Source organism: Canis lupus, chromosome 26 (genome assembly GCF_011100685.1).
Source record: "Canis lupus familiaris isolate Mischka breed German Shepherd chromosome 26, alternate assembly UU_Cfam_GSD_1.0, whole genome shotgun sequence".
Classification (NCBI taxonomy): domain Eukaryota; kingdom Metazoa; phylum Chordata; class Mammalia; order Carnivora; family Canidae; genus Canis; species Canis lupus.
The window spans coordinates 24,631,469-24,643,973 of record NC_049247.1 but is presented as its reverse complement, the minus strand read 5'-3'; the positions used below and the strand labels follow the sequence as shown (position 1 = coordinate 24,643,973).

General features: G+C 47.8%; 1 protein-coding gene across 3 annotated transcripts in view; it reads right to left on the bottom strand.

Moving 5' to 3' along the window:
* The window catches only part of LIMK2 (LIM domain kinase 2), a 59,849-nt gene that overhangs the window by 8,553 nt on the left and 38,791 nt on the right, over nucleotides 1-12,505 (bottom strand). For all 3 annotated transcript variants that reach the window (XM_038575684.1, XM_038575685.1, XM_038575686.1), the window contains 9 exons: nucleotides 8,787-8,922; nucleotides 8,015-8,124; nucleotides 7,242-7,430; nucleotides 5,917-6,022; nucleotides 5,357-5,553; nucleotides 3,215-3,401; nucleotides 2,293-2,379; nucleotides 1,564-1,695; nucleotides 1,369-1,425 (listed from right to left, as the gene is read on the bottom strand). In XM_038575684.1, the coding sequence (XP_038431612.1) occupies nucleotides 1,369-1,425; nucleotides 1,564-1,695; nucleotides 2,293-2,379; nucleotides 3,215-3,401; nucleotides 5,357-5,553; nucleotides 5,917-6,022; nucleotides 7,242-7,430; nucleotides 8,015-8,124; nucleotides 8,787-8,922 (1,201 nt within the window). The remainder of the gene's footprint in view (nucleotides 1-1,368; nucleotides 1,426-1,563; nucleotides 1,696-2,292; nucleotides 2,380-3,214; nucleotides 3,402-5,356; nucleotides 5,554-5,916; nucleotides 6,023-7,241; nucleotides 7,431-8,014; nucleotides 8,125-8,786; nucleotides 8,923-12,505) is intronic.

The following is a 12,505-nucleotide window of genomic DNA, read 5'->3' as shown; positions in this document are numbered from 1 at the left end:
CCCCTTCCCTCTAGTCCCTTGCAGTCCTGCTTCCATCCCCTAGGCTCTTGGCTCTGCTCACATCCAGGGAGCTCTTCCTGAATGCTATAGCTCTTGTGACCTGCCTGTTCTTTCTCCAAAGGCTGCCCACACCTCTCCCTTGCTACCTGTTCCTGAAACTTTTGTGTGCCCACATTTTCCTTCCAGCCTCCTCAAAGCCACCTTCTCTATACATGCTGATCCCCACTAACTGCACACCAGCCTCAGCCAACACTAGCTCTTCCCAAACCTGTTTTCCCAACATCACTGCCTCCACAAACATCTGGTAAATGGCACCACCATTCTTCTAGGTACCTCAAACCACCCCAACTCCTCGTCCCCCTACCTCTGCTCCCTTGCTGCCAACCAGTCTCTCCACATCCTGCCTCCCAGTCTCCCATCCCTACTGCCATACCTTAAATTTGGAAATGTGAAATGTTTCACTAGCCCCTTCAGTCATCTCCCTGCCTTTAGTTCTCCTAAGTCTACCAACCTACTGACCACACAGGACTCACCTTCAAGAAACAGAGGTCTGCTCACAAACTTACTTGCTTAAATATCAAAATTTTACACGGGCCTTTTTGGCTTCCTAAATAAAATCCAGACTCCTTAGTCTGAAACATAGGGACCTTAATGTACCCCTAGACTAACATAGTCTTCACGGACCCCACATGAAGAGCAGTGATTAAAGTCTCAGGCTTGGGGTCAGACTGACTAGCCCTTGCTCTGTCCTTTCCTAGCACAGCTTTTCATCTGGAAACCGAGGTTGTCACGAGGAATGCACATACACCTGTTAGTCCCTCAGCTCAGTGCCTGGCATATAGAAAGCATTCAACAACTGTCATTGGTATCACTATTGTAATTGGTCTCATTCTTTCCCAGGTGAAAGAGACTATTTTCCCCCTCTCTCCTCCCAGTCTTTGCTGCAGTCATCACCTCAACCTTGGGGCGTCTCTGCCAGAGAACTTTTATCCATTCTGACCTACCCTTCAGGTTCAACTAGAACACATTTCCCCCTTCCCTGATTTCATAGGCAATGAGGTTCTCTACTTACTCCAAGCTCCCTCAACAGCTGGACACTGCTAGTTTGCCTTACCCATGCCCTGTCTGCCTTTGAAGATTTAGAGCTCTTTGAGAATAGGTTGTGAGCTAAGAAAAGGCAACTGGGGCAATTTCACAGGCATAGAGACAAGCTCAATAAATAGTTGCTGACTGACTCAGCCCATACAAGCTCCCCAGGATGGGGTCTTTGCCTTCCAGTGCCTGCCTGAAATCCCTGTACCTATCCTGACTCCTTATCACCACCTTGCCACCATTCCTACTGCTGGCAGGGTTGTTGGCAGAACTCACCATTCCAGAGGCGATGCCTTTGGCAAATCTGACCTTCTGCTGCCAGGGAAACGGGTCCTATGGGGTGGGGAAATGCTCATCAGAGACTGGGGGCCCTGTCCCGTTTGGGATTCAGGCCCCACCCAGGGAACCACCTGTCCCGGTCCTGCTCAGCATGACCCTTTGTAGGCAAAGTAGCGAGGGCAGTATGCTTACCACACTGCGCAGGAAGTCCTTCAGTGTGCCCCCCTCGATGTACTCTGTCAACAGGTTCAGCTTCTTGTCCTTGTAAAGCACACCAATGAACTTGAGCACATTGGGGTGGTCCAGGCTGCGCATCACCTTCACCTAGGGGTGGTAGAGGCCAAGGAGAGTAGATGGTTACTTCCCACTATGTCTTCCTTACCCCTTCCCTCCAGGGAGTCAGTCTGACAAGTGCTACCTGCATCTCCTACCTCTAATCTTATGTAAAGGGGTAGAACACTTCTACATGGATAGGGATGCCTCACAGCCCTCACCCTTGAGATCCTGCCATTCTAGGAATTGTACAGGGGGTAGCTGGAGTGGGAGGGTCCATGAGCAAAACAAAGGCCCAGAGAACTGGCAGGCCTGCCCAGAACTCCAGGCTCCTTTAGCAGGGTGTTCAGGTGGTGAGTATAACACCCAGTTGTCCTAAATTGGTCTGTTTTCATGTCCATCACTCCCACTAGCTGTAAGCTCCTCTGAACCACATCCTATTTGTTACTGTATCCCTTGTATCCAGATCATGTTGTCTTTAGTAAATGTTCATTGAACAGATAATTATGCATTCCTCTAGTGCTCTTTTCTGCTCAGCTTTTTAAAAAGTGTTTCTAAAATAAGTTTCCTCCTGAAACTGTTATTTAGTAACATCTCTCTTCCAACAGTGATACCAAACTCCTAACTCCCACAACTCCACCTTCTTACCTCAGTCAGAAAAGTCTTCTGTGTTTCCTCATCACACCGAATTAACTCCTTCATGACCATCACTTTGCCCGTGGCTTTGTGTGTTACCTAATTACAAGGAGGGAAATTATTACTGGTGTGGAATTCTGGGGGACTATATGAAAATATATACAACTGGCCATCTCATCTCCTGGAAGACACACTGAGCCAGATCAGACTGACAGAGTTCACATGTAGAAGATACAGCACGAGGCAGCAGGGGCCTCAGAGGGGAGCATGCCCTCTTCCTTGGAGAGCTGGGCATGCATACAGGGAAGGCGAGAATGCAGAAAAATAAAGTGTAGGAGGCAGGAGGGGACACTGCCAAGCCAAGCAGGGGCTCTGGTCATCTGACATAGGAGTGAGTCCCTTGGGTAAACAGAAGTCTGAGGACAGGAGGGTTAGTGCCACAGACATGCACCAGGGAACTGGATGGGTCAGGGTGAGCTCTCAAGCCCCAATGCCCTGAAAGCTGAGACACATGGCTTACCTGACCCCCCCTCCCAGCTCTCAGCAGAGGAGGAGAAGAGAAAGAGAGAGAGGTTAGTCCCCAAGATGGTTCCATCAGGGAGGCAGGAGCCACTCCCCTCTGTGCTCCCTGCAATATGCCCAGCACTGAGGCCTCCAGGCACCTAAATACACCTGCTGACTGGAGGTGGCAGGGCCATGGGCACAACTCATCCCAAACTAAGTCTCCAGGTTCACCAAGCTCACTGTGACAGCAACGCTACCCTTAGGTGGCCTGGGAGGGCAGGAGTGTAGCCCTCACACCATCACCTGTAGCCAGGAAGGGGGCCTGGTGTCCTGTAGGGTGTGGAGTGAGATCATGTGATAAGAACTCCCCGAAAGAAGGTGAGAGAGGGGTTGGGGGCAGAGGAGCAGAGCGACTGATGCCTGTGCTCACCTTTATGGCCTGCCCAAAGAAGCCCTTCCCCAGGACCTCCCCGTGGATCAGGTCACATGGCCGGAAAATCTGCTGTGAGTTGCTGCTGGAACAGCGGAGGGATTCTGAGCGGCTGATGTCACGGCTAAAGAGTAGGGGCTCCTTTGGGGAGCTGGGGCCAGGGGACTTGGAGATGCTGTTACTGCGCCTGAAGATGAGGAAAGAAGAGGGTAGGGCTAAGGTAGTCCTCAGAGACCTGCCAGTAAAACCCTGGAGGTAGAAATCTCAAGGCCACCTGACCACCCTACCCATCCCAAGGTCTATAGTTCAGGTGCTATGATGAGAGGAGGGAATTCTTACATCAGACAGATGTGCCATTTTGGGGCTGCAAACATCAGTAGTTTAAGTATCATAAAACAACATTCAAAGCAGGAACCCTGGGTACTCAGCTGGAATGACTGACTAGACTCAATTAGCTTATAGTGTTCAATACATGATAGCACCATAAGATGGTAATCTGTCACTTTCCATGTCTGCTTGAGCTGAAGTGCTAAATGGGTTAGAGTGATAGCCTACCATCATCCAAAAAAAAGACCAAATGGGGGGCAGCCCTGGTGGCTCAGCTATTTAGCCCCACCTTCAGCCCGGGGTGTGATCCTAGAGACCTGGGATCGTGTCCCATATTGGGCTCCCTGCATGGAGCCTGCTTCTCCCTCTGCCTGTGTCTCTGCCTCTCTCTCTCTCTCTGTGTATGTGTGTGTGTGTGTGTGTGTGTGTGTGTGTATGTGTGTCTGTCATGAATAAATAAATAAAATCTTAAAAAAAAAAAAAAAAAAAAAAAAGACCAAATGGGATTCTGGCTATTTTGCTCATCTTTGTACCTGTCTATATTTCCCAAATTTTAAAATAATAAGCATGCATGATTTTTAGAACAATAAAGCCAGTGTGTTTACATTTTTTAAAGCAGCCAGTAATAGTAATGGTTGATAACTATTACCAACTTCCTGAAGAAGGGACAAGAAGGCTGAAGTCCACAGCACTGCAGGTGAACTGCAACCCTGCAAACTTCTCTCCAGCACATTCGATTTCACTTGGACTACCAGAAAGGACCGCCCACAGACTTCTTAGTCCTTGCTCTTTTGCTTTGCCTCCCACCATGTCCACAGAAGCACACAAGGTGAGCTGCCTGCTTTCTTGCATAATGGACTTTCAAATGTCTAAGCAGCTCTCTGGCCACCCCCATGTTCAGGCCTTCTCTGCCCTCGGGCACCCTAACTCTACCAGCACACTTGTGCCAAGGCCAAGAGGCAGCAAGAAGTTCATGCCCAGCAACCTGTGCGGGGAGCCTTGCTTCCAACAGATGCCAGGTATCTGAAACAGGCCCTGATTCAGTCTGTTTGATCAGGAGGGTGGACAGAGAACTTGACTCCTAGTGATACTAACAACTCACTTAGTGCTGATCTTTTGCTGGCACTGTGTTACTTTGCATCCCTTTCCACACTGAATCCTTACATGGTGAGACATGCTACATTTGGTGAGACAGCTACAATTATCTTACAATCCCACTTCATAGATGCAGAAACAGGAGCTCAGATGATATGATTTGTGAAGGGAGGAAGCTCAGCTCAAAGGCATGGTATGGGTGTGTTTGTCTAGAGAGCCACTGTTCCAGACTCCTGTTATTTCAGTCTCCCTACTTGGTACTTGAATCCAGGGGGACTGCTCCCTCCCCATCAACCTGGACAACTCTGAGGTTTTGACTGCTGGTCCCTCAAATCTAAAACAGCTTGCATTAATCTCTTCCTTTATAGTTTTCAGTGTTCTTATTTATACTTATTAATCCTCTCTGTGCCCCTACTCTGGCCTCTGAGCCCCACATCTCCCTTTGCTGGTCCTTTAGGGGCTAACACTGCTGCTCCCTGTCCAGCTCAGGAGTTCAGTGGGCAGGGCCTGACTCTCTGGTTTCTAAGGAAACCTGGCAGGCAGCTGGGTCAGATCACACACAGGCCCTGGCTATGAACTGTGATTCCTATGGGGGAAGCTGGGTCAGCACAATCTTCATGGCCTGTCCCTGCCCAGCGGTTCCCCGCTGGCCTCCCAAAGCCCGCTCAGCCTCATCTGGGGGATAGGCATGGTCAGCATGATCAGGATAGGAGGCAGCACCTCAGGGAGCGTCTCCTTAATGTCCCTTCCAGATTTTCCTTGGTGTCCAGGGTGCTGAGGCTATGGGAGTGTCCGGCATTCTGCATGTGGGGAGAGAGCCGTGCATCCAGCCGCAGCTGATCCAGGCGCTGGGAGACAGGATCGTGTTCAATCAAGAGCTGAAGCGTCTGGCTTGTCTGGCTAATCGCATCCTCCACCTGTAGCCAAGAGCAGTGTAAAGTTGGCTCCTACAGGCTGTCCCAACCCAGGCCACCCACCATCAGCCCAGATGACCCAAGCAGTGTATGGCCAATGTTCAACTTGGCTACTGGTGGCCTCCAGCTGCCAGCGGCCCCACAGTGCCCTCTCCCTGGCATCCTGTCAGATATCCCATTTGTCAGGCCATCCCTGCTGCCCTGGGAATATGCCAGGCTGACACAGGAGGTCACCAGTGATCATAGGTTCAGTGGCAAGACAAAGAGATACACTGGGGGTGGAGAAAGGCAAAGGCCATAGACTGATGCCTCAGAGGGCCTGTTCCATGTTCCACCCCCACAAAACAAACTGGACACACACTGTACCTCTTCCACTCGGAGTGTGCGGACAGGGGTCCCATTGATCTCTAGGATGCGGTCCCCAGGGTGGATGGCATTGCGGTTGTTGGGACTGATGTGCAACCGGTTGACCCTAGGCCAGACAAGAGTTGAGGCAGGAAGAAGACATCTTAAAAATGTACCTGACCAATTTCACTTGTGCAGGCAGGCTCGCCATATCCCAGGCTCCTACTGGCCCAGCTCCCAAGACCCAGACCACTCACTGGGGAAATGCAACGCCCTTTACAGGGTGCCTTGTCTCAGTGAAGGGCACCCTCACTCACATAATGGCCTAACCCAGAGACTTGGATGGCATCTTCCCTATCTGGAGTTCTCTCACTGCCTCCCAACCCTCACTATCTTCAAAAATCCTGCCTTCATTTCATTACCATAGTTACCAACATCTTTCACCTGGATCCTTCAATAGCCTCCTAAATGGTCTCTATACACTACCAAACTTACTCCCTTCCCATTCGATGCCCATGCCAGCAATCCTTCTAGAACTAACCTGGTTGCATCACTTTGTTGCTTATCCTTCAAAAGACCTGCTGAGTCTTCATAATCCAGGCCCTACATGACTTAATAGCCCCTTTCTGGCTATTCCCAACCACCCAATCTACACCAGACACAACCACAGACTCCCACCTCTGCACTGAACACAATTCCCTCCCCTTTTTATCTAATGAAGTTTTAGTGCAGATCTCCCCTCTTGCCGACTTCCCCAACTCTAGTAACTCTCTCACCTAGACTGCAAGCACCTAGTGCTCAGCACACAGTAAGTGTATAATCACTATTTACAGGGTTGGTAGCCACAGGTGCCTCATTAATGCTATTAGACAAACACAGACTCTTTCCCCATTTGGTCTTTGGCCTGGACCTAGGATGAAGTCTTAACTTCTTTCTCTTCCTTCCTCCATTCATTTACTCAACCAACAAAACAGTAATCAATGAACATGTACTACATGCCAGGCACTGTTCTAGGTCCTGGGCATCCAATACTGAATAAGACTAAGTTTCAGAAGAAACTAATCAGGAGGACAGATGATAAATGAATATACATAATCAAGCCAGATAATTTCAAAGAATAAGAATGATCTGAAACTTGGCACATGAAAGGTGAGCAACTCTGGCATTAAGTATCTGGTGAAACACCTTAGGCAAAGGGAGAGTAAGTGCTAAGGCCCAAGTGGGTTATAGCATAGTGAGCTCCAGGAGGAAGATATGAAATGGAGGTGAAGGGAGCTCTGCAGCCCCTGTGGCCCATCTATGGACTCTGTAACCGCTCCTACTCTAGAGGTTCTCAAAATACTCACTCTTTTACTTGCACAGTGGTGGCATAGTTGGAGCAGGCGCTTTCCACGGACACCGAGAAGCCCCGTCTGCCCTCGGCGGTGGCTGGCATGGAGATGTGTGTGACAGAATATGGCAGCTGGTCCTGCACAGACTCTGTGGAGAGCCTCTCAAACATGGGGGCCAGCACCACCTCATTATGGCACTTTCCGCTGGAAAGAGGAACATAAAAGGGGCTAAGATCCTGGAGCCACACCTGAAAGCCTCCAGGAACCACTGCACCACGTGGCTTCAAGCAATAGTACCCCCATTCCCACTATTACCGCCCTTGCCATGATTCCAGTTGGCCGCTCAGAATGAGGAGCCCAGGGTCTCTGGGGTAGGCTGGGAGTGTGGGTGTGATTGCCAGGGTTCTCTTTGCTCTGCTTCTGACTCATAATGAGAACCAAATGCCCATCCCCTCTTTGGGCCTTAGCCTGACTGCTTTATTAATGGAGGCAATTGGACTGAGTGAAGTCAAGGGGCTTTTGCCTTTAGTTTTCTGGGATCCTTCTCTGAGAGCACTTCCCAAATTCTCTGGGAGGATTGCAGGCAGAGTGTCGTTATTCTCATAGCAGGTAAGGACAGAGGGCAGAGATGTTAATTTTCTTGCTTACAGATTACATATGTGATTCTAGACATTGCTGTGATAGGAGTCCAGTGCTCTGATACCCTTGTACTGCTTCTGTTCAACTTGCACTGCCACCTGGTTCTCTCTCTTGGCCACTCTTGTAGAGGAGGATGGACACCACCTTACCAGTAGAGGGTGGTGTGCTGCACCAGGGCATATGCATCCCCATCCTCAATGATCACCTTGCAGCTCATACAGGCAAAGCACTCTGGGTGGTACTTGAACTCCCCGGCCACCTGTGAAGAGGTGGGGGAAAAGGTAGACAGATGACAGACAGAGGAAGTGAGTCGTCACTGTTGCTGGAGGGCAGGGGTGGATGAATGACCTCTAATCTAGGATCTACAGGTCCTAGTCACAATCCACCTTTGCACTCCCTGCCCTAGAGCTTCCAGAGGATCAGATAGAGGTTTCCCTGTCATTTCTGAGATTACAAAAAACTGTTTTGGTCTTAGCCATGATAACAAGTTCCCAGAAGTCATCATCCTCACCAGAAAGGCACATTTCCTCTAACACAAGGTTGGCAAATCTGTAACTAGGCTTAAAGCCCTTTTCTGGAACAGGGAGGAGAGGTGGAACCTCTAACAACCCATTCCAACTCATTCCGATTCTCTGCACCCAATTGTGGTGTATCTTCCCATCACCTATAATGTGCTCCCTTGAGCCATTCATCCCATTGTATTGGAGATCCTCCCTGCCCATCCACTCACCCACTCCCAATATTGGATTGTTAAGTTTTTACAGGAAAAATCTTACCTGGCATTTGATTGGTACTCAACAAATATCTGTTAAATGATTGAAGAAATAAAAGGGAAGGCCTTGGCTGATGGAAGACTAGAAGATGAAAGGCCATGGGGAACCAGAGTGGACTCTGATGGCCAAGAGGGACTCACTCACTCACCATGACGGGCCCTGTCATCATCAGAGAACACCCATGGCAGAACTCCCCAAATTTCCCCCAGTAGTCCTTGTGGCAGTAAAGCTTCCCATCCTTCTCATAGTACCAGTTCGTGAGGGAATCCTGGCATTCTGAACACCTGAAAAGCAAGACAAGAAATTCTTCTGGATCCTTGGAACCAGGCTACACAGGCCATTTCTAGCTCCCAGGTTTAACAACAAAATGGACAGATCTCTCTTTGATCCAAAGCCAGGATGGGGGAAAGTACAGTTTACTGCTCTTCTCTCAAAGGAAAGTCAATTCAGAGTGGAGATCCCAGAAACAAGTTCTATATTGCCTGCCTCACTTAGCACACTAGTGGTTTTTTTTTTTTTTTTTTTTTTTTTTAATATTTTTGGGTCTTGAAGCCCTTAGAGAATCTAAAGAGTCAAGAACCCTCTTAGAAAAAGACACATACGAGGAAAATGTGCATATTATTTAGGTATGGTATGTGTGTGTGTCAAAGACTGAACCCTGGTTATGGCCCCAGTTAAGAAATCTCTGGTCTAGACAAGTATCTTGATGAACCAAAGCTCAATCATCTCTGTTCTTCAAATACCCATCGCCAACACCACTGCTGATGTAACAATTTTGTTAAAAAAAATTATGTTAAGGGTCGCCTGGGTGGCTCAGCGGTTCAGGGTCTGCCTTCAGCCCAGGGAGTGATCCTGGAGACCCGAGATGGAATCCCACATCAGGCTCCCTTCATGGAGCCTGCTTCTCTGCCTGAGTCTCTCATGAATAAATAAAATCTTAAAAAAAATTACGTTGTGTTAAGAAACAATCAAGCAAATCCAGAATGTGGGTCATTCAGTAAGACTACTGGTCTTGATTCTTCCAAAAAGTTAATGTCATAAGGGGAAAAAGGTACAGGGATTAAAAAAGCCTGGAGACACAGCAGCCAAATTTAACACCTAAAACTAGGATACAATTCTGGATTGAAAAACAAAACAGGGATGCCTGGATGGCTTATTGGCTGAGCATCTGCCTTCGGCTCAGGGCGTGGTCTCAGGGTCCCAGGGTAGAGTCCCGCGTCCGGCTCCCTGCATGGGGCCTGCCTCTCTCTCTCTCTGTGTCTCTCATGAATAAACAAATAAAATCTTAAAAAAAAAAAAAAAAAAAGAAAAAGAAAAAGAAAAACAAAACAGCCTTGAGTGACATTTTTGGAACTGAGGAAATTTGAGTTTGGGCTATACATTAGATTATATTGTGAAATTACTACCCATTTTTCTTAGGTACAACAATGATATTTTGGTTATATGGAAGAATTTTTAGAAGAAACAGTAAGGGTGAAGGTCAAGATATCTACAACCTACTTTTATACAGTTCAGCAAAAATAAAATACATTGTGTGTACATACTTGGAGAAAGTGACTTAAAGTCAACTAATCTAGGTAAAGCATACATGGGTATTCTTTGAACTATTCTTTCAATTCTATATATTTGAAAATTTTCAAACTAAAACGTGTGTGTGTGGGGGGGGGGGCAAAATTCCATTAGCACTGTGCAAGATATACATGTTAGACCCACAGCTCCTTTCTCCTCCAGTTATCTGGTTGTAAAGCTCCACTCCTCCATCAGGTTGAATGTGTTCTCGGGCCAAGTCTACACAAGATAAGCTTCTCATTTCTGAGCCTCTCAGCACCCAGAGCTAAGGTCTTAAGAATCTTCCCAGTGAAGATTCTATTCTTGTTGTCAAGACTTTGTACCACCTACCTGGCCACATCCTTTCTCCTGAGAGGCAGGATGGAGTGGCCTTAGTGTGAATTCTGACCCTGCCAAGTTATGACATCTTGGGGAAGTTAACCTCACTTCTCTGACCCAGTTTTCTGATCTGTAAAATGGACTACTGTGAAAATGAAGCAGTATCAAACTATATGTATGTTTATGTAAAGGCTAAGTATACTAGGAACTCAGTGTTAACTGCTTTTAAAGATGATGCTAATGCTAGCTGCTCACATTATTTGCCACTTCCTCCACTAGCTGGATAGCTCTGGACAACTTTTCTCAGTCGCTTTTCCTCCTTGACAAAATGTGACTAATAGCATCCTGCTACAAAGAGCACTGTGAAGACTAAGTGAGCTAATGTATGAAGAAAGCCTTTTGCAAATTGTGAAGAACAAAGCAAGGTATTATTATAGTAGCTTGGTAGGCACTGCAGATATGAGATAGACATGCAAGTTTCCCTACTCCACTTTCCAAAAGCTTATAATGAATTGGGGAAGAGAAAGTCTAAACAAAACTTAACTATGAAAGGTGAGAGATCACAATGGGTGCTACTACTTCTGGGCACTGCAGGAGGTAGAGGAGGGAGACAGGAAGGAGTTGAAGCAGCTACAGAAAGCAATTGAGCTAGGGAGGTCTAGAGAAGCAGGACCCTGAGGATCTCTCTCTATGGAGTATCCAGTTCCCCCCTGGCTGTTCAACACTGATAGGTTCTGCCATCAGCCATTGTTATCCTATAGCATTTCTTCTTGTTCTTTGGATGATGAACTTCAGGGACTTAAGAGCTGAGTATGGCATGAAGAGTATGGACACGAAGTACCTAGAATGGTGCAAGAATTATGAATTATAGGAGATGGTGGGGAAGACCCTATTCTGGGCATGCAGCTCAAATTCCTCTCAACATAAAAGGCATAATGGATGAGCTCTGAATTGGGAAGAAAGAGGTCTGGTTCAAATTCTTGGGAGCTACATGCCCTCGGACAAGGCCCTTTCTCTCTCTGGGTATAGTTTCCATCTATAAAATGAAGGAATTAGACCATACCCCAGATCCCCCTAATTCTGTGCATATCTGGGTCTTTCCCTAAATGATCCAAGGTTCAAATCTCAGAATCACCACTTACCACAACTGATCTTGGGCTGGCTGCTTCACTTCTCATTTGTGAAATGGAGACATCACTACCTACTTTCAGGGTAACAGTGAGGACATTAAATCCACTTCTGAATAAGTGTGAGGAGCTTAGCAAAGGGCCAGCACTAGAAGTGAGGGGCTTTCTTCTTGCCTCCTAGCTTCTGATTTGAAGCTCCCAGGTACCCGTCTTTCTCCACTAGATTGTGAGCTCCTTGAGGACAGGAGCAGTGTCCCATTTACTGTTGGTAGATTCAGCACCTAACAAAGGGCACAGGAGAGTAAGCCCTTTGCAGATGTTTCCAAACTAAAAATGGTGGGAGTGGCAAGAACCAGCAGTCCAGGTGGGACTGCGAACATTCTGTGGCTCAGTCACCAGGTCTTGCTCCTCTCCTGTCTGCAGTGGAGAAGAGCTTATGCATGTGTATTTGCACCCAAATGCAGGCCTGGGCCCTGTTACACCCTCTCAATGGTATGTGTGCTGCAGGGCACAGGAGTACCAGAACACGTCCTCCTTTCTACTGCCAATATCCTGCTTTTGTTTGTTGCAAGTAGCCCTGGCCAGGCCTAGGAGAGTGGGGAGACAAACGAGTGCAGACATGCAGGAGAGCCACACCAGGCTTCTGGGAAGAACACCTGCCTGGAGAACGACATTACCAGTGCACACATCTGTGTCAAGGAATGCCTTTGAAGGGTATGGCAAGCTACAGAGTCAAAGTCAGCTGTTACAGGTGTCTGAAGAAACAGCTGATCGGAGGGCTGGTTATGGGTCTCTAAGCTGTTTTGTCACAGAACACAATTGGTTCTCACTGGAGTGGGAGACTTAGGGGGCT